The sequence below is a fragment of the Neomonachus schauinslandi genome, chromosome 1 (genome assembly GCF_002201575.2).
Source record: "Neomonachus schauinslandi chromosome 1, ASM220157v2, whole genome shotgun sequence".
Taxonomy (NCBI): Eukaryota; Metazoa; Chordata; class Mammalia; order Carnivora; family Phocidae; genus Neomonachus; species Neomonachus schauinslandi.
Window position 1 is genome coordinate 28,231,471 of NC_058403.1, and position 23,375 is coordinate 28,254,845.

At 35.9% G+C, this 23,375-nt stretch overlaps 1 protein-coding gene across 1 annotated transcript in view; it reads right to left on the reverse strand.

The window, feature by feature from the left end:
* LOC110571154 (multidrug resistance-associated protein 1-like) overlaps positions 1-23,375 on the reverse strand; it is an 89,190-nt gene that overhangs the window by 53,840 nt on the left and 11,975 nt on the right. Inside the window, exons 3-8 of the mRNA XM_044919127.1 lie at positions 22,214-22,361; positions 21,334-21,473; positions 16,337-16,514; positions 6,455-6,709; positions 3,664-3,729; positions 1,284-1,421 (exon numbers count right to left, since the gene is read on the reverse strand). Of these exons, the coding sequence (XP_044775062.1) occupies positions 1,284-1,421; positions 3,664-3,729; positions 6,455-6,709; positions 16,337-16,514; positions 21,334-21,473; positions 22,214-22,361 (925 nt within the window). The remainder of the gene's footprint in view (positions 1-1,283; positions 1,422-3,663; positions 3,730-6,454; positions 6,710-16,336; positions 16,515-21,333; positions 21,474-22,213; positions 22,362-23,375) is intronic.

Sequence of the window (23,375 nt, forward strand, 5' to 3'; positions counted from 1 at the left end):
GGTGTGTGTGTATACATTCTGATTCATATGTAATGATTATACTTTCTGTGAGTCATAAAATTAACTGAAGAAAGTATGAATAAATTATGGCTCATAACATTTATATTTACTCTTGTAAGTTTCATTTAGAAAAGGCAGAAAAGTTCATATATGCATGAGAATGTACTGACTATCATGTACCTAGGACTTATCTCAAATGCTTCTTGGACATTTTTACCAAAGAATTCCAAATGTAAATATTGCTTTTATTTTCATAATCCCCACATATTTGTTTAAATAAAAATAACAATATTTTTAATTACCAACAAAAGAGATATATGGAATTTCTCCTGACTCTATGACCACCAGGAATGGTAACTTTGATTAAAACTGATGCTTCAGGGGCGCCTGGGTGGCTCAGTTGTTAAGTGTCTGCCTTCGGCTCAGGTCATGATCCCAGGGTCCTGGGATTGAGCCCCACATCGGGCTCCCTGCTCCACGGGAAGCCTGCTTCTTCCTCTCCCACTCCCCCTTCTTGTGTTCCCTCTTCCGCTGTCTCTCTCTCTGTCAGAAAATAAATAAAATCTTAAAAAAACCCAAAAAACTGATGCTTCAGTTCTATGTGGTTTTGTTATCCTCTCACTTTCACTCATTGCTTCATACCTCAAGGCAATTTATACTCTAGTTTACATAGCATGGGATTCCTAATGTGTACATGGTATGATGGAGAATGCCCTCAGTTCATACCAATTTGCCTCCAAATATTAATTCTATAACTTTGAGGATGTTTCCCAAACTAGAATGGACTTCCATTCCCTATTGTAAAATGAAAAAAGCAAAGGCCTTATTATTGCAAGAATGAAATAAGGCAGTCTCTATAACTTATCTGGCATGCAGGAGAAACATTCAATGAATGTTAATTCTCTTCCCAACTCTATATGGTGTGTGTTGGGTCGTGCTTAAAAGGGATTAATCACACAAATCAAGACATTCCAGAGCTGAAATGAAACTCTGAAATGCAGGTTATATTGTTTAAGAACAGACTAGCACATGTTTGTTCTGTGAGAAATTTACAAAGAAGTAAAATCTTATTATGTGTAAAAAATACAGACCAATGAGAATGCACATATTTTCCCCTTCTTTAAAACTTCCATTCCCTAATCTACATAAGTCAATGACTGCATTTCTTGAAAATTTTATTTCAGATATAGATTTCACTTTGGACACTGCAATTCCAAGTAATTTGGAGGTGAATCTGCAAATCAAATTTGAAAATCAAAACAGGAAATATTATACGCACTCACCAAGAATGGAATGCAAGTTAATGTCAGCATAGAAAATACAGCAAGATACCCAGCTGATTTTTGAACTTCCAATTCCTGCTCTCGAATTTCAATAATCTTCTTTTTATAGGAGGGCTCCCATGTATAAAGTTTGAGGATCTGTAAAGGAATCAGACAATAACTATTTGATAATCAGTATCATAGAAAAAATAAAAACATGCATACATGCAAATATACACAGCATACCCCCACACACAATTGTAAAAGTTAAAAAAAAAAATATGGTGAACTCATAAAGTAAAATGCTCCTATTTTCAGCTGAGTCAAAATGTTTCCTTGAATTGTGGGCTTTTTTTTGCGCGGGATGGGGTAGGTGGCTGGGAGAGGAAAATCACCATCTCTCTCTAGCCTTATGTCCTTCTTACCCACCAATAGCTTATTCTTGAGTCAGACTTCGGCAACATCCCAGCTCTTGGCATGAACTCCATAGCAGTTTCCGTTTAGCTTAATCTTTGCACTTTTCCTGCTGGTCCAACTCTCACTTCAATCCACTCCCCATTTCTTAATAGCTATGCTCCTCTCCCTGGACTCCCAATTTCTTTTTTTTTTTTTTTTAAGATTTTATTTATTTGAGAGAGAGAGAATGAGAGAGCGAGTACATGAGAGGGGGGAGGGTCAGAGGGAGAAGCAGACTCCCCGCCGAGCAGGGAGCCCGACGCGGGACTCGATCCAGGGACTCCAGGATCATGACCTGAGCCGAAGGCAGTCGCTCAACCAACTGAGCCACCCAGGCACCCTGGACTCCCAATTTCTTGGAAACTGACGGCATGGGACTTGAAGCCATTTTCGGAAAGGTGACTGGTGTTTTGAGATTGTAAATTGGAATATATATATATTCACACACATCCTCTTGGTTCTGTTTCTCTGGAGAACCCTAAAAATCTTCCACTGGCTCTGTGAACTTACACATGACCCTTAATTGCACACTTTGTTTCCTTGTTTGGATAATGAGAATGAGAAATTATTTTCTTGGGGTTCATAAGAATTATATGAGGAAACAGATATAAAGTGGTAAGTACAGTGTGTGATCCATAGAAAATGTTCACTAAATGGTAGCTATTATCATTATCAGAGAGAGGCCATGGTATCTGTTATCCTTACCCCTGGGATGCCTACCCCCCACACCTTTAAACTATGCTATACTTTCAACTTGCCTATACTTGGTCCTCTACCAGTATTCTAGTGTATTCACTGCTGGGACTGCTATTTCAAATTTTAGACTTTGCTCGTATCTTTAGGAGATGTTCTTTATTTTATCTACACTGTCCTAGTCCTACTAATAGTATAAATTTCCTTTTAAGAGTATCAATATTTAAAACCTATAAACATACATTGCTGTCCTTTTTATGAATACAGGGGTTATCAGTTAACCCACTGAGAGGTACAAGATGCATTTGGATCACATTACTTTGGGAGTGTATGACCCTATTACATAATCTCAGTTATTCAATAATTTAATCTGAGTGAAATTTCAGAGCTACTTAAGGCTATTCCTAATTTTAGATAAATAAATGATTATCAGTCTCTTTTCAGGGTATCTTTTATCTAACAATGTTTTTCACTTTAGTAATTTTCAATGTTGTGAAAGTTCTACACAGCACAATACAGCATAATTTTTATTGATTTCTAAAGTGAATCAATGTGTACATATAATGGGCATAACCTATGTTTATAGTGATAGATGCACCAGACAGAGGAAATTTCCTATGCAATTATCAATTCCAGAAGGAAATTCCATGTGGGCTTTGTAAATTTTGCCCTTTAGAAACATCTGATAAAGCATAATCCAGGTGCAACAGGATTTGAATCTCTATCATCTATCTAAAAGTTCATGAGGTTGGTTTCACTCTTTTATCATAGAGAAAATATTAGCATGGGGTGTAGCTTTCCTATGGAACAAATCATTTATAACATACCTTTTGCAGAATCACATTTGTATGATCATTTCTATTCCACATAAAAGAACCTGAATGACATGTCATCATTCCCCCATATAAATCTGCCTTCACACTGAAGATGATGTTATGGCCACTCTTGCCTGCTTCATTCCATCTCTTCTACCCAATCCCTTCAAACAAGTCACATTTTGTGTCTTTTGGGATATTTGTGTTCAGTTGTTGGGTGAGAAACAAAGAGAAAACACCTCCATTCTATTTGGTTTTATTTAAATACTATTTTAGCAAGAAGGATTCCTATACATCTGAAATCTGAAATACTCTGCCAAGAATGTTATATACAATTATATAATTACTTTGATATTAAGAATGATAAAAATTCATTTATTGACTAACATGGCTATATTCTAAATAGTGAAATTAAAGTCATATTCCTTGTATATTACCTTAATTCCATGTAAGATTTCATTGAGTAGTTTTATCTGTTTATCTTTGTTCTTCGTTTGGCTTTTCTATTCAAGGGGGAAAAAATGAAGGCATATTTGACAAAGGTTGTTAATAATTTAACTAACATGGCCCACAGCTATTTTTCAAAATATAGGCTATTCTCTCCATTTTATATAATATTTAGTTGAAAACCATCTTAAAATATTCATATAATATTATTCTATTGATAATGTTAAAATTAGTTATAAATAGATATTTTAAAACTTAAAAGTAGTCAGCAGAATGTAAGCAAGGTGTGTATTTTACAAAATAGTAGAAAATATAATATTTATTTAGATGAAATTTGTTTAAAATTGAATAATAAAATAATATCCATCTTCTATTAAAATGGGATAAAATTCCCCAAACTCTATCAATTATTTACATATATAATACATATATATTATAAGAGAAGTATCACAGAAATAAAAATAAAGGTCTGTATATTTTAAGTACACTATCTTGAGTGTTAATACTTGTGATTAAAATGTATATTTTCTTTTTTTTTTAAAGATTTTATTTATTTACTTGACAGAGACACATCAAGAGAGGGAACACAAGCAGGGGGAGTGGAGGAGGGAGAAGCAGGCTTCCCACCGAGCAAGGAGCCAGATGCGGGGCTCGATCCCAGGACCCTGGGATCCTGACCTGAGCTGAAGGCAGACGCTTAACGACTGAGCCACCCAGGCGCCCCTTAAAATGTATATTTTCAAATACTGACTCTTTTTTGGCAAATCTTACGTAATTACTGTATATTTATTCAAATATTTAACATTTATATTATTTTATACTTATCATTGCTTGCGTATTGCTTCTTAAGGATTTCTTCCAATAATATTGTCATAATTATGATTTAAATAATAATAAGTACAATATTTGTATATCTAACAAAGGACGCATTTACAAGTTAACATCCATAATACTGTTTGTGTGATTAAAGGCGTATTTTCTGCTTAGCATATTTGTACATAATATTGCAGTCTCTTTGAAATTTTTAGGGCCCTATATTAAGGTCCCCCAAATCTATTTCCATTCCTAAATATTTGAATCTAAATTACTTAAAATACAGAATTTTTTAAAAAGCTAGTTTAAAAGTATTTATTAAAATTATAAACAAGCTTGTTATTCTAAATACTAGTGTGTTAATAATTCATAATTATTTCATAGTTATATGGTATATTCTAGCTCTCACCTTTAAAGACTAGTCATCTTTTTGGTAATTATTTGGTAATTTGAATTTTAAAAATTCAGAAAAATATAAAAGAAGGCATAAACCTTCATCACTTAAATGTATTAAAGTAATAAGTGAAAAATCTCCCCTCTTTCCATCTAATTCTACTTTACAGGTAACTTTTTTTTTTTTTCCTTAAATGTAGGCTCCACGCTGGGTGTGGGGTTGAACTCACGACCCTGAGATCAAGGTCTGAGCTGAGATCAAGAGCTGACGACCTAACCGACTGAGCCACCCAGGCGCCCCTATAGGTAACTATTCTTAAAAGACTGGTGCTTTATCTCTAGATTATTTCTATGCTTATACAAGTCCATTTATATCTATATCTATATAACTTCATTTATGCCTCTCTATCACACCCATGTGCATTGGTATATTCACATTTTAAAAACTGGATTAAGGGTATTTATGTACATATATGCATAATATACACATGTACATACATACATATGTTTCTTTCTTTTTTCCCCTAACATGATTGACATATTTCCATGTCCATACATAGATCTTATTCCATACATAGATATTATTAATCTTTGATCCATTTAAAATAATAAAATAAGTGTCATAAGCAGTACATCTGTACCTGTGTGGTTACTTTAACACATGAAATCATTTGTCTCTCCCCTGACAGCGTGCGTGGCTTTTCAGTGCAGTGAACTGTGTCCTGTCTCTCCTTTCCTACAGTACAGCATAGTGCACACTGTCTGGTACATGTCAGATGTCAAAAAATGTATTGATAGTAAGATGAATGACGGAATGTAAAGGAAGAATATTTAAATGAATTCAGTTAAGCACTTACTATCTACTTGCTGTATGCAGTCACGCCTTGCTCACCGTGGCCCACTCTTCAGACAAAATGAGCATACCCTTACCTCCAGGCTGTGTGCACACTGTTTCTTCTGCTTAATAAATCTTTTTCTCAGACATCCACATGGATTCCTCCCTTACCCTGCTGATACATTGTTTCTTTCCTGAGGACTTTACTGCCCCTGTATGTGAAATGGCCCTCTCCTTGTTACTCTATCACCCTAGCCTAAGTTATATTTCTTTGTATACAGATTAACACCAGGCATTATGTTCTTTATTTCTTTCTTTCTTTTTTTTTTTTTTTTAAAGATTTTATTTATTTATTCATGAGAGACAGAGAGAGAGAGAGAGGCAGAGGGAGAAGCAGGCTCCCAAGGAGCAGGGAGCCCGATGCGGGACTCGATCCCAGGACCCTGGGATCATGACCTGAGCCGAAGGCAGACGCTTAACCATCTGAGCCACCCAGGCGCCCTCTTTATTTATTTCTTAATGCCTGTCTCCTTTAATGAAAGCTGGAACTTATCAGGTCTCCTCACTGCTGTACTTTGGCACAGAACAGATGTCCAATCAATACTGGTTGAATGAATGAATGAATGATAAATCTGGATTATTTCCACATGTACAGAATTAACTAGATGGTTATTGTCGACTCCAGTCAGAAAATTCAGCTTCTGTTTGACATATGTAACATGAGGCAGTCTTTTTCTTACCTTTAGCTTTTTTACTCTAGTTGCAGCTAAAGCATTTATTGGTATAACAAACACAAGGACTGCTACCCCTGCTAACACAGCTGGACCCAGCTCTTGCCAAAGGAGTGACATGGCCATCAGGATCTGAAAAGGGGCTGACCAGAGGAGATTGAGGTTTGCTGTCAAGTCCATGAGCTGCTGGGCATCTGCTGACATCAAGTTAATAACTTCCCCAGTTGAAAACCTCTTTCGAGAAACATTAGATAAAAGTAGGGCCTGAAAAAAGAGAGGCAAAATATTTAAAGAGTTCTGTAGACCGTGGGGCATCTTTATCGTCAAACAATGGTAACTTTTAATATCAATTTTCAATATATATTTAGGAAAATCTAAAAGATTATTTATGTGTTAGGATTATGAAATACTGAAACTTTTAAAAATGCTTTTAGATGAAGAAAAATACAATTACTGATCAAAACACACAGTTTTAAACTTCACTGCATATTGGTAGAGAGTAACATTTGGATTCTCAAGCAAATATATTCACCAAAAGCCCTCTACAAGCTGTCGATTACAAAATTGCAAAAAGAAATCTATTCTAGGGGCACCTAGCTGGCTCAGTCAGGACAGCATGGGACTCTTGATCTCCAGGTCATGAATTCAAGCCCCACATTGGGCATAGAACTCACACACACAAAAAAATCTATTCTAGATTTCTAGCTTTGGGGATCCCCTCTATTCGCTGGCACCCCTATAATGCTAAACCTTCTAAATTTTATCAGTACAAAGTACATAAGTGATCCAATAAATATCTAATGAATACTGATGCTATGTACTATGCTTGAAACTAGAAAATTTAAAAATGACACTGTCCCAATTCTCAAGAAGATTATAATTTGGTTGTGGAGTCCACCCCCCCCCACCCACATATACCTCCCACACAGGATGATCGTAAGCATAAAAATAGTTAAGAAGGGCCATGGGAATTTAAAGAGATAAAAATACTGGAAAGGCTTCTTGGAGCAGATGGAAATATATCTTTTCTTCCAAAGCCCAATTCTCACTTCCTGTGCACGTTATTTTAATATTTGGATATTGAATTCAATATTCCCAAGCTTAATTATTGGTAACTCTTACTAAGGTTGATCTCAGAAAGTCATTTATCAAATTCTCCACCCATTTAAAATTCCCAGTGAAATGCATAAATAAATTGTCAAAGTCGTGGAGAATTGGTATGTGTACTGGAAGCCAGGCAAAAGTCCATTCATATGCCAAGAATTTTAAGGAATTTCCACTACACTGATTTAAAAAGACAGGATAGAGAGGTGGAACAAGCAAGAGTAAATGAGAAACTACAGGAGGCACTCAAAGTCTGTTTTCTCAATAAATGGGTAATACAAAGTCCCACCCCCACCCCCCAATAAAAGGTTCATGTGGAAAATAAGTAGTCAGGGGCTTCAGTGGACCTCTTCTAACATTCCGAAGTTTAAAGCAGGAGGGCTTCATGCAAAGGGGGAGGCCACGGGGTCAGCCCTGGGAGGTTCACAAGGTGCCAGGATCCCCCAAGCGCTATGGCTACTGCAGTGTTCAATCCTCATTTAAATTTCTATGCAGTAAATTGGAAACATTTCTGTTACTGACTAGTAAGGGGGGACAGCTGTGCTGATGATAAAACAGAATGACTACTACTGCCACAAGAGAGAAAAAAGGAAAAAATACTAGTCCCTACGACAATGAAGCTTTAGCCATGTCTCCTCCAAAGGTAGCTCTTTAACCTCCTCCTGATACGTTACTGACCACCTAATGCAGCCAAGTGAAACAATGGAAATCCAAGCACAGGAACTCTCATTTCATTAAGTCTCTAACATTTCTTCAGAGAGGTCCATTGATCTCTAATAGAATCCACCAGCAACTTATAATTATAAACAAATATATTTCCTCTCATACTTCTAGAAGGAAAAGATAAATAGTATTTAGTATTTATGAAAATACTAGCAGATTGAAGAGTTCAAAGTAGCTAAATTAGCCAAGGAATCAAATGAACGACCTCCTATTGGAAAAAACATATCACAAGAAACATAAAAAATATATGAATATCTCTCTGTAATCTTTATAGTGAAAGAACATGATAACGATTAAAAATGAGTAAGAATAGAAAAATTACTTCAAATTAAAAGCACAACTGTCAAATTTTTAAAAATGTAATGGAGGCACCAAAAATCCAAATGGATATTAGAACAAATGGAATTCTTAAACTATGAGTAGATATGTTCAAAAACTTTTCCCAGAAATTAGAGAAAACATATTTTTTTAAAAGATTTTATTTATTTATATGCCAGAGAGAGAGAGAGGGAGAGTACAAGCAGGGGGAGTGGCAGGCAGAGGAAGTGGGACTCGATCCCAGGACCCTGAGATCATGACCTGAGCTGAAGGTAGACCCTTAACCATCTGAGCCACCCAGGCGCCCAGAGAAAACATATTTTTAAAATGAAATGACTTTTTAAAAAGACTTAAAGCATGGAGAAATTTCAGGAAATCACACACACACACACACACACACAAGATATAAATATATATTAAGGTTGTCAATTTCTTCCTGTTGATCTATAAAGAACTTCTCAAACTCAACACCCAAAAAACAAATAATCAAGTCAAAAAATGGGCAGAAGACATGAACAGACACTTCTCCAAAGAAGACATACAAATGGCTAACAGACACACGAAAAAATGCTCAACATCATTAGTCATCAGGGAAATTCAAATCAAAACCACATTGAGATACCATCTTACACCAGTTAAAATGGTTAAATTGACAAGGCAAGAAACTACAAATGTAGGACAGGTTGTGGAGACAGGGGAACCCTCTTACACTGTTGGTGGGAATGCAAGTTGGTACAGCCACTTTGGAAAACAGTGTGGAGGTTCTTCAAAAAATTAAAAATAGAGCTACCCTATGACCCAGCAATTGCATTACTGGGTATTTACCCCAAAGACACAGATGTAGTGAAAAGAAGGGCCATATGCACCCCAATGTTCATAGCAGCAATGTCCACAATAGCCAAACTGTGGAAGGAGCCGAGATGCCCTCCAATAGACGAATGGATAAAGAAGATGTGGTCCATATATACAGTGGAATATTACTCAGCCATCAGAAAGGATGAATACCCAACTTTGGCATCAACATGGATGGGAATGGAGGAGATTATGCTAAGTGAAATAAGTCAAGCAGAGAAAGTCAATTATCATATGGTTTCACTTATTTGTGGAACATGAGGAATAGCATGGAGGACATTAGGAGAAAGAAGGGAAAAATGAAGGGGGGATATCAGAGGGGGAGATGAACCATGAGAGACTATGGACTCCGGGAAACAAACTGAGGGTTTTAGAGGGAAGGGGGGTGAGGGGATGGGTGAGCCCGGTGATGGGTATTAAGGAGGGCATGTATTGCATGGAGCACTGGGTGTTATACGCAAACAATGAATCATGGATCACTACATCAAAAGCTAATGATGTACTGTATGGTGACTAACATAATAAAATTTTTTTTTAAAAAGACATAAATGTATACACATTTATGTATATATTACATAAACATATTAATATAAATATTAATATATTTACATTTATATTTCTTTATAAATTCAGAATAATGAATAACACAACTTCTAGAGTGGAATGCCTGGGTTCAGGGCCAGTTACTCTGTTTCATAACTCTTTGACAATGGGTAAGTTACTCGTTGTTCTGAGTTTAAGTTTCCTTATATTATATGTATACACACACACACACGAGCATTATATCTACAGCTATCTCTATATCTAGAACTGATTGTTTATCTATTTCTATGCACATAATAGTGCTTAAAACAGCAACAGAGTGCAACAGATATGTTAATGTGTTTATTATATATGTATATTATGTGTTTATTATATATGTGTATTATATATACAGATAAAACATAACACAACACACACACATACACACACACACACACAACACAACACATAACACAATTACTTTACAAACAAAGAATGAGAAGAAATAATTAAAGAAAAAATTGGAAGACAATCTCTCTGAATGAAGGAAAGATTTCAAACCAAAAGCAGTTAGGAAGTAGCAGTCTAATTAGAAAACAGTATACCTCCTCTTACCATGGTGAAATTTGTAAATTCTATAATGTTAAAATTATCCTTAAAAAGAAATACTTACAAGCACCTAAACACAGAAAAATCAAAATAAAACAGGTTATCCTAAAATGGTGGGGCAAGAGGTGGGGGTTGGCAGTAGCTTTACCTGTCATACCTACTATCAGAAGATAATGTTGCAATGGTTATAAAGAATGTGTGGAAAAGGTAGTTTGATATGTATTGAGTGAACCATATGTATTAATGAGTGAAGATGGTAAGCAAGGTGGAAAGCAAAATAGGGAAAAAAATGACAATAGTAGGAAAAGAGTTTAATATATATACGGAAGTTTCTGCTATGCATTTATTTAAATTTATGCTTATATGTAAGAATGTACTTAAAAACAAAATCAGATTTTTTTTTAAGATTTTATTTATTTATTTGAGAGAGAGAGAAAGAGCATGAGCATGAGCATGAGCAGGGGGAGGGGCAGAGGGAGAAGCAGATTCCCCACTGAGCAGGGAGCAGGATCATGACCTGAGCAAAGGCAGGTGCTTAACGGACTGAGCCACCCACGCGCCCCCCTCAAACAGATTAAATACAAAAAAGAATCATAAAGAAATCATATAATAATGTATTTTGTCAATATGTTTGGTCATGATATATTATGAAGTAAGTAACAGATTATAAAACAGTGTATTACAAATATATATGTATGCAGGTAAAATAAATGTTAGGGGAAAATATATCAATGCTTATCTTTGCAATCTAGAATTATGAATGGCTGCCATTTTCTCTTTCCTATTTTATGCATTACACATATTTTCTTCAGTATACAAGAGAAAATTTTCGGGCGCCTGGGTGGCTCAGATGGTTGAGCGTCTGCCTTCGGCTCAGGTCATGATCCCAGGGTCCTGGGATCGAGTCCTGCATCGGGCTCCCGGCTCAGCGGGGAGCCTGCTTCTCCCTCTGACCCTCTCCCCTCTCATGCTGTTTCTCTCTCGCTCGCTCTCTAAAAAAAATAAATAAATAAAATCTTTAAAAAAAAAAAAAAAGAAAATTTTCTTTAAAAATTAATTGCTTTCAAAATATTAAGGAAAAGACTAAAGGGCACTATATAATTGGATCTTGTCCTGCATGGCATTTTTAACATCAGGAGCACTGATTTCTCTTTCAATATTTTTTTCTGCCAAATAAACTTCTACCTTTTTGTAAGGGACAAAATTCACAAGCCATGAAGGGGAATTTAGTTACCACTTTTGCTAAATTATACAATCTAAACTGCATCTTTGTTATATGAAACAATTTGGAAGAATACTGCAATATGTCACCACAATTATACTGGATGATGCAACATGTTCCAGAATTGTCTAGTAAAGAGTATTTAAAGAGATAAAAGAGAGAAAGCCAGAGTGAGGTAAAAAGAAAAAAAAATCAACTGTAAAATCTAAAACCGTATAAAAAGTTGGGAGTTTATAAATACTCTTCAATCAAAATGACAATTAACAAATTTTCATTTACAATTATATTTAATCATAATCACTTTCACAAAACTCTGTTATTTTTAAATTTCATCCAATTTTGAGATTTCTTTACTACAATATTTTCTTTACCTAGTCTACACACACACACACACACACACACGGCACAACTATGTGACTTATCAATTCCTGAAACTTCATTGATTTCATTTATTGAATTATACTCTAACAAGACCAAGATGAACCAGATAAGGCTCCAGCCTCAAAAACCTCTCTTACTGACTGGAAATATTTGAATTATCCCTGAACTCAATTCACTAATATCTCATTTTATCATCGGATGATGAAACCTGTTTGCAATTTCACATTCTCCTTCTTATATATTTGTTCCTTTCTAGACTCATTGCCATGGTCCTGGTTCATATCTTTATCTCCAGAACTACTGAAATAGTTCTAAGGTACTCCTTATTTCCAACCCTATCTATTTTCATTAGTTTCTCCTGATCATCCATCTACCCTATGGCTCAAATGAGTTCCAATTTCCTCTAGAATTAAAGTCCGTTTTTACAATGTATCTTTCAAGTTTTTGAAAAAAGAGTTGCAATCCCTTCTATTTTACCATCCTACCCCTCCCCACCATCCTACTCATAAAAATACTATCTCTAGCTAAATTAATCTGCTCATCATTTTCTGAGCAAGCCATGTATTCATCTGTGTACTCCCTCCCACAATGTATTTCCACAGTAGAGTCTTTGCCTCGTGCAATTCATCCTTCTGACTTAAATCATGCAGTATTATGCAATACTAATCATTACATTTTTCCTGACCATCTAGCTATAAGTCATAGAAATCACATAATTTAGAGCTGGAAGGGTCCTAAAAATTCCTCACCCAGTGATTCTAAACCAGCAGTTACTAAACTTCTAAAGAGATGTGGTGGACCTAAAGGCGGACCCTCATAACATTTATAAGAACTCATTCTTCTTCAGTTCTTCTGTATGCAAAAAAAGTATGCCAGGATTCTCTTTCTGACTCTAAGTGCAGGATTAGGATTCTGCTTCTCCTCTTCCTGACTACACTTACATGTTTTTATTTTTTTAAATGTACTAAATTTTATTAATTTTCTTGCATTTTAGAATTATCCCAAATAAGGTTAAGAACAAATCTTTAAACTACAAATATAGACAGTTTAGACACTGCACTACTGTCCAATAATGGTAGCAACTAGCTATGTGTTGTTATTAAATTTCATTAAAATTAAAAATTCACTTCCTTAGTCTTAAGAGCCACAGTTCAAGGGCTCAATAGTCATATGTGACTAGTGGCTGCCAAACTGGATAATGTGGATATATTACTTTTGTTTAGTTAAAAAAATGTTTTAGAAGTCAGGAAGTTTTTATTGTATTTTGCTTTATTTTACTTTATTTCATTTTTTTTTTTTTTCAGATACCTCCTTCAACATAAAACAATACTTTGGTCTCTAACTCAAACCTGTTCTCTTTGTCAGCACCCCATGCTCCAAATCTCTCCTGTTTCTCCTACCTCCCCCCTTTTTTAAAAATTGTGATATATTTAATTGACATATATAGTTTCAGGTGTGTAACAAAATTATTCGGTATTTGTATACATTGCAAAATGATATACAATACAAAATGACATTGTCAAATGATCACCACAAGTCTAGTTAACATCCATCACTACACATAGTTACAAAAGTTTTATTTCTTGTGATTAGAACTTTTAAGATCTACTCTCTTAGCAGCTGTCAAATATACAATACGGTATTTTTTTAAAGGATTTTATTTATTTATTTGAGAGAGAGAGAGAGGAAGCACAAGCATGGGGAGAGGCAGAGGGAGAGAGAAAGGGAGAAGCAGACTCCCTGCTGAGCTGGGAGCCCGATGCGGGGCTGGATCCCAGGACCCTGGATCATGACCTGAGCTGAAGGCAGACATTTAACTGACTGAGCCACCCAAGTGCCCATCACAATACAGTATTATTAACTATAATTGCCATGCTGCACAATACATCCTTATGACATTTACTGTTTAATTAGAAGTTTTGTACCTTCTGATCACCTTTACCCATTTTTAAAATCACAAAGATTCTACTGTTTGGTGGAAGAATTCCCCCAGACTCCCCATATTAAACCCAGGACTAACTGATGCTGCTTTTGAAGCATATCCCGTTTCTTAGTCCTCAAGAATTGTCATGGGGCCTGCACTTGTGAGCTAACAAAATCTGAGCTTTGAGACTCATGAACTCTTAAAGTGATCAAGTGGAATGGGGCCCATGTTTTTCCCACAAACCTTAAAAATGATATTCCTATTCCAAACTAGAGCAGTCATGTGGATGGGTCGAGAACAAGAAAGTCCTAACATCTCCCTTCCTCACCAAGAAAAGGATCTGAGACCACGTTTACCCCACTCTAATAACAAGTCCCTGATGAAGTAGAGCCAATGTCAGATTAATATGGGTCACCTGGTGCCACTATGAAAGCCATTTTGGATACTGAAGGTCTCTAAATATGATAAAAATCAGAATTCTACAACCCGTAAAGAGAATGGAAATCTAACTACCCTAATTAGTCCCACAGAGATAGACTCTCTGGAAAACAGGTGTAGGATACGAGACTAAGAAAAAAGGCCAGCCTTACATCAGTGCCAGCTGCACATGCTATCTCAGTGCATCAATACAGGTTATAACAACAAAGGCTATGTCTTCTACTGCTTGTTTGATGGACTTGGCATTAAACGGTAATCCATACAGCAAGCTCTACTGAGCTGGCTTGATTGCTGTACTCCTTTGATCCAGAGTGCTCTTTGTTCCTAAACAATCTCTCTAAGGAATCTATGGTTTCATCCCTATAGTCGGTGTTACCTCTTCCATTATTATCTCCGGGGTCTCCCTGCCCTTGTAATAGACTCACCCACAACGCTTGATTTTCTTTTTTTATTTGACAGCTTGTTCTAATTTCTACTGCAGTCCACTCTTTTGTATTTGTAAATCCATCCAAATCGTATTCCCAAGCTCCAATGCTTTAATCACTGAATGAAATCCTATTCCATATGGACTGTATATCAAAAACAAGTGTTAACATTTAAACTGATTCCTAGACTCCTTGATATCCTTCGTCCATATTAGGATTTCCTGGAATTTACAGCCTCTAGAATTACGACCATAGCAGTATGTCCCTGCATTTGGGCTAAGGCCATTTCATACCCCCATTTTGGTCCAATATGGCCAAATGGCCTATACGCTTCATGCACAGCTCAGCCCAAATTATAATACTTCCTTCCACTAATACAAATTTTACATCTCTCCCAAAGACCATTTCAAGTCTTTCTTTCTATGTGAAACCTTCTTTAACTGCACACAATCACTGTGGATTTCCCGCTCATCTGACCTCTTATAAAACCTGCATTTAGTTCCACACATTTATTATGTATGCTAATAATTCCCCCAATTTCTTGAAGGCAGTGGCTCATTTACTCATTTACTCAGTCATCCAACTTTTATAAAAATGTATAAAAGTCACTTTCCCAGATGATAAAGGTACAATAGGTAAAGAGGTTTCTATTCCAAATCTTAAAGGGCCCACAATCTACAGAAGAGTACAGAGTAAGAATGCAAAATACACTTGATTGACTAACTCAGGTGATAACTACGGGAAGGAAGAAACTCTTCAATTGTTTATAATTATGATGTAAATAAAAGCCTCTGGATGGTAAAGAAGTGGTATTTAAAATTGCATTTTCAAGAAAGAACAAATTGAACTTCAGTGTTATCACAGGTATAAGAATCAGCCAGGTTGTTCTGAAGGGTGGATGGGTGCAGAGGCAGGGCTTAGAGTGAAAGAGAAGTAGATAATGATTATATAGAGAAAGATGGCTTTGTTGCATGAGAAAGTGAAGTAGAGTCAGCAGAGGAAGAAGAAAAAAGTAGTATGCAGAATGAAAATAATCATGAAAAGAAGAAACTTTATTAATACATAAACATAGACAACCATGAAAACATTCATTGCCATTCACTTTGGGGGGAGGAGTTCAGTGACACAACAGCGGACAGAAACCATCATCTAGTTTCATGGATTAGGGCTCACCGGAAGTTGGAGGGGCTGTAAGGACTATAGAGAGTCCTATAGAGAAATTAATACAACCAACATTGATGAGTCAAAGTTCTTTTAAGGCAAAACAAATGTACACTCAAAGGGCACCCTAGGAACATTTTAACGTACTCTCCTATTTTAAAGTATGCAAGGAAAGAATCCATTTACAAATTGAGAATTCCTTAATTTTTTACCTTTTTGTAGATGAGTCCAATTACGGCCGTCTTAATTTTTGCTGAAGTGAGCATGTTAAAACGTTGGTATTGCTGAAGGATCAAGGTTTGCAAAAAGACTACAACAAAAAGTGCCAAAGCATAACCATAGCCACTCCATCCAAAATCTGGGCGATGTTCACAGAAAATGATCATTTGCCTGAACGTCATATAGAAATTGAGAAAGGGTAAGACATGTTAAACATCTAAAGCAGTTAAATGCTTATGAAAGTTAAATGCTGTCAAAATGTTACACACACTCACATGTTTACCTGCTCTTTTTCTCTTCTTGCCAATTTGGCTTCTTCCCCCTGCCCCTTTATTTTTTATTTATTTATTTTTTTAAAGATTTTATTTATTTATTTGACAGAGTGACACAGCGAGAGAAGGAACACAAGCAAGGGGAGTGAGAGAGGGAGAAGCAGGCTTCCCGCTGAGCAGGGAGCCCAATGATGCAGGGCTCAATCCCAGGACCCTGGGAACATGACCTGAGCCAAAGGCAGACGCTTAATGACTGACCCACCCAGTGCCCCCCCTTTATTTTTAATTCAATTATGATATAAAGTACATGGAATCAACAGTTACTTTCAGAGGCTTCTGAGTACACGGTTAATTTCTAGTTCTCATATGGTAATCTCACCAACTAACTGCTCTGGTCTAACTTCATCATACAAGTTGAGACACAAAGACCTTTAAAGCTTCTTTTTTATCATAATCATACATTTTGTTAAATACAGGGAAACATGACAGAACGTTAAGTAGTGAATCTCTCAGAATGGCACACACTTTTTTCAAAGAAAGACCTGAATTATATCTCACCTCTTATTACTTTTATCCGTATCCAGTTTCTCTCTACTCTATCTTCCCTTATTTTCTCCTAAGTTTGGCAATAGCATGGTCATGATGATCATGGTCAATGCTGGGTTACAGCTAGACAATGGGGATAGTTCTAATCATAGCTCTCTTGGTTGCTTATTGCCCTTCAACTGTAAACACTGGTTAAAATGCCTTATGTCATTGTTAATATTATATACATGCTCTCAACTTTTTTTAAACTGCATCTGTGTGACTAATAATAATACTAATGTAAAAAGTCTACATATACTCTACATCATGGTGAAAACAACTTGGATATATTCTCTCAGATACTACAGATTAATATGTCATTTATTTTGCAGGCTCAATTCCTGGTTGGTTTAAGTAGTTCCTGTTATTTATTTTATAGGTAAAAAGTATAATATTAGATGTTTTAGAAATGTACATTTTTTTTTTTACTCTGAGTTCTGGAAATGCAGAAATGTGCTTGTTATTGTAAATAGCCATTTTGAGTTAACTTAAGATTATAACCAGAAGGAAGCCACATGTAATTAGGTAAGACTATATCTAAATTTTTTTTAAGAACATTGACTTTAAAAACTCATTCTTTATGTGAGTTTATGTTTTTAAAGTTTACATTTTTTAAAAATAAAAAATTAATGTCTAAGCCTTGATCTATTTTATTTGCAGCTTGGACAACTTATGGGTAAAAAAATTAAAAGCAATTGTGTTTCCCAAATTGCTTTATAAACCAAGTACTTCAAGAGATTAACTTTATTGGAATTGTACTTTGGAATCAAATATATACCCGTGTTTCTAAAATTACTATTAAAACCTCTAGTCACTGAAAATTATTGAGAGCATTGTGTATTCTCAATGACAGTATTGAATTATACCACAGCCCACCTACATGAAATAACAGGAAATTCTGTATTTCTTAGTGGATCTCTATCAGATGCCTTCCACTGGGACACCAAATTATTTTTACAAGAGCAACTTACTAAATGTCTTCTCGGTCTATGAATTAAATTTCCTGAAAGAGGTGCACTATTCTTCTTATTGTGGCTATATCTACCAATTAGACTTTTTTCCTTTCTCATAAAATCAAACAACTGAATGACTATCAACAGGTACCTTAGTGGTTCTACACATATAAATCTGGAAATATTAAAAATAATCTGTGATCAAGAAATGGTGAAGACCATAAAACCAAAATCCTCATATCGTTTATGAACACTCATTGGTTTGACTAACATAATAAAATTCATAGAAAAGGGGAAAATGAGTAAGCATAAGAATCAACAAGAAACATTTCTTCTAATAATATGTTAATGAAAGTATTATTTTTATATGTTTGATTACTACACATATGAGTCATGATAACACAACAATGTATTCTCATCCTTAAAGGTAGTAGTCTCTAGTAATTTCCCTTATCAAAAGGAAAAATATACATCTCAAAATTAGCTTATAAAATTAGCTCCCCCAGGCTCAGTTTATGATCATGTAAACTCATAAAATTCTTTATGTTTCAAGTTTTTATTTAAATTCTAACATTAAACCCATAAAATTATTTCTGATCCTTTAATCCTCAATGTGGAAATATTAAGGTTATTCAGCTACTCTAGAATGAGAATGTCTTGAAAAAGTGTGACTTTGGATAAGCCCATTTATTCAGTATTCCATTCAGGAAATGTATTTGAGTTCTATGTGCTAGGCTCTGTGCTAGGCAGTAAGGACACCGACACTGAGTAACACAGAATCTGTTACCATGAGGAGCTCATAGTTTAGGCAGGAAGAAAGATACATCAACCAACTGATTTCAATGCAATATTGACATTACTATTTTGCAGGTATGGTCAGGCTAGTCTGTTACAAAAGTGTGTCACAAAATTAGGGAGACCATTCCTTACCCCATAGACAAGGACTTAGTAATTATTTAGCACCCTGTAGACTGCAAATATTTGGAGACACTGAATTACCATGACCTATAGCTATTTTTTAAAAAAGTGGCCACAGTGAGATTCTGGAATGAGTTTTTTGAGCAGTAGACATTGAAAACTCGGAATCAGAGCATGACTAAAAATGGCTGGGAATCTCTTGCTACTCCTTCCACTTAGAAGTCAAACCTAACCATTCTAAGTCTCCTCCCCTTGGATCTGGGCTGATTTAGGGGCTTGCTTGACCAAAATAATGTTGCAGAAGTGACATTCTGGGGCTTCCAAGCCTAGATCATAAAAAGACTTGTCTGAGCCTCTTGGCATGTTCACTCTGAAAAAAATCCAGCTGCTATGTAAGAAGTTCAACTGCTCTGAGACTTCTGTGCTCAAGCTAACCATTTGGAGAGGCTTGGAGAGAGAGAGACAGACAGACAGACAGAGATGGATATCTGGCTATCTTAGCCCAGGCATGAATATGTAAGCTAAGTAGCCATTGTGGACATTCCAGCACCAGCACACATAAAAAAGAACCAAGGTAACCCAGCTGACAGCCAAAACCAAGGCCCCAAACATTCGTCTCTATTTGAACTTCTAGAGCTATTGCCTGCCGAGCTAATCAGCTAGGGCCCCCATCATGGTGGATCAAAGAAAATCCATCCCTCTCTGAAGTTCAGATCCATAAAATCATGCCTTGTTTCTGTAGCTTAGTGGTTATCATGTTTGCCTCATAGATTTTGGTGTGAACATAATAAAATGATCATTGTTTTATGCCACTAAACTTTGACAATCTTAATACTACAGCAACAGATCACCAGAAGAGGGCAGGAGAGGAAGATGCTGGTCAATACATTTCTGAGAGAGAGATTTCTGGCCACAGATGAGAGAACTCTATGGCAACTCCTTAAAAATAGCTGTGATACACAAAGGTGAGAGGCAGAGGCAGGGGAAGAAGAGGTATGTTACCTTGTCTGTGGGGGGTTTTAATCCAGAAGACATTTGGCTTATATTTCCATAGACAAGGGAGCCAAACAGACCTTGGAGTGAAAAATGACAGGAGCACATTTTCTGACAACAAAGGAACACCTTCTTGCCTTAGATTCCCTGACACCATGCTCTCTTGGTTTTCCTCTCTCTGCACTAAGCACTCCTTCTCACTGTCCTTTGGTGGATTTCCCTGTCTTCACTAACTCCACAAATTGGAATAGCTGGATTGTTTGTCTATAGATGTCTTTACTTCTCCTTATCCATGCTAAGGTGGTCTCATCCAGAAAAGCAGTTTGTCATACCCAGTATAATTTGGAACAGTTCCTCAGTTTATTACCTCAGCCAATATTTTTGTTAACTCCAGGCTTATGTAGACAATTACTCACACAATCTTTTTGGATTGGCTAGATAGCTGTCAGGGATCCCCAAGGCCACTCCCTAGTTAAATGATTCATTAGAAGGACTTGTAACAGTCAGCATCTAGTCATACTAATGACTATGACTTATTATGTTGAAAGGATACAAAAAAAAAAAAAATCAACAAAGAGAAAAGATACATGGGTCCAGGAGAAAACAGACACAGGCTTCCAAAAGTCCTCTCTCAGTAGGGTCACACAAAACACACAAAAAAACCCTTGCATATAGATATTAAAGAAATATCAAGGAAATTCTTTAAACATTATGTCTCTCTCTATGTATATGTGTGTGTATGTATATATATATGTATGCATTTATATTTATTTATATTTATATATTACTACCCTGGTTGATAAAGTTCAACTCCCAAAAGGCCACAGCTAAGAAAAATAGTAAGGGTATGTATCATTTCATTTTCTAAATATATATTCAAGACCGACTTCCTAGCTTTTAATCATAACTCTGGAATTTTCTAGCTATGTGAACTTAGGCAAATTACTTGAACCTCTTTTTCTGCATCGTGATAATGAGTGTAATAATATTTCCCGTCTCATAGGATTGTTGTAAAGATTAAATAAGATAATTAATATAAAGATTTTAGAACAGTGTTTAGTACATGGCTGACTTCAGTAAATATTGACTATATTACCATCATTCACATTTGTATTATAGCAAAGCTAACAGAATGTCCATATCCTACATAAAATTTGCAATAAGGACCTTCCCTACTCTTTTTTAGTACAACTTTGAGAGTTGAACACTTGCTTATCATTTACCTGTGGGGAGATTAAAAAAAAACAAAACAACAAGACTACAACTTACTTCATTATGAGTGGGCTAGTGAAGGACAAAATATCAGCAAACACTCTGAATAAAGCAACTTGAATCAGGACAAACTTAAAGGTGTTCCACAATGCATAGACCAGAGATGGTTTCCTGGCATGTGCTTTATGAAAGGATGCCTACATAATGAAATACAATAAGAAACAGTGAGAAAATTGGACAGAGCTAATAGAGGTAAAAAATGAAATATATATATACACCAACCATAAAATTAGTACTGTACTCCAGAGATAATAAGGTCAGAAGGGATAAATTCAGTTAAACTTGAAAATATGACCTATATCAATGGAACTGTATGTCTCCAGACCACCTGGTATTATTTACACCACGTGGTATAAATGGGCAAGAGAAACAGTTCTATTTTATTTTGTGAATGCTAAAACTGTTTCATTAATGTAATTAATTAATATAAATACAATTTTATCTTCAAATTGTATTTTCTTTTTGGGAATTCTAAAGAGGATATATATGTGTGTATATATGATACTAGATAGATAAGGAGTAACCATCCCTGCTCCATAAGCTTTGCTCTTGGTCACCATGTTATTAGTTGGACCAACAGATATGAGGCCATGAGATATCGAACCCATCTTTGCCATGATAGTTGAGCAAAAGATACTGGTAAAAAGCCAAAGATAACATATCAACACATTGTTCCTGATATTAAAGGGAGGGGTTGCTGAATAATTTGATGACAGAAATTCGTTGCAATAACAACCAACTGTACTTATGAAAATGGCTTGTCATTGCACATATTTTAAGGACTTTCTAAATTTATAATAATATCATCTCATGTTTGGGAGAACCTCTTTCTAGTTTTAGGTAGTAATTAGGTACTTAGGTTTTAAGAATTAATTACCTTTACTTCTTGCCTCTCTTGATTCCTTAAAACTTCCTTCCTCCATTGTTTTTCAAAGATGGGACACACAATATAGGAAGAATCACTTTCATTTAGTTCAAAAAGATCCTCTCTTTCCAAAGGTTTCTTATAGCCTAAAACAATTATTCTAAAAATGAAAGAGTAAGGTAAACAATTCAGCAAAACCAATAATCAAGTTAAAAATAATTTTGCACGCATTTATCTCATTCTTTGATTTATAAATTATTTTTTAAATCAGGATGCAATGACTAGATTGTATTGTGAAAAATCATACAACATATCCTGCAGTTCAATAATGTGCAATAATCACTTGTAGCTTTTAGAAGAATTACTTGGATTATTCAGTGAAACACTAACTTCCTTTACTCATCTCATATTGGAAGCACCTACTACTTTACCTCCCTTACTGAAATTTATATAGCTAACTTTCACAGTCAGGTGTTCACTTCAAAACCCCAACTCCTGGGGTGCCTGGGTGGCTCAGATGGTTAAGAGTCTGCCTTCGGCTCAGGTCATGATCCTGGGGTCCTGGGATTGAGCCCCCTGTTGGGCTCCCTGCTCAGCGGAGAGCTTGCTTCTCCCTCTCCCACTCCCCCTGCTTGTGTTCCCTCTCTCGCTGTGTCTCTCTCTGTCAAATAAATAAATAAAATCTTAAAAAAAAAAAACTACAACTCCTCTGTCTTGTATCAGAGGAGAAATGGATCCAACCTCTGCATTTGCAACTTCTCCTATTCCACTGGGACATTATATACCCTTTGCCACTTGACTTTACAAATTGTCCAACTAGATGTGGAGTACCTGTCTCTGCCCCATAAACTTTAGCCTTGGCCATATGACCTACTTTGGCCAACAGAATATGAGCCAGTGTGACAGTGCTGTTTCTTAAGATGCCTTAAGAAGTATGGCAAGTTGGGGCGCCTGGGTGGCTCAGTCGTTAAGTGTCTGCCTTTGGCTCAGGTCATGATCCCAGGGTCCTGGGATCAAGCCCCTCATCGGGCTCCCTGCTCGGCAAAAGCCTGCTTCTCCCTCTCCCAGTCCCCCTGCTTGTGTTCCTTCTCTTGCTGTGTCTCTGTCAAATAAATAAATAAAATCTTTAAAAAAAAAAAAAGAAGTATGGCAAGTTACTGCGCGTCTCAGTACT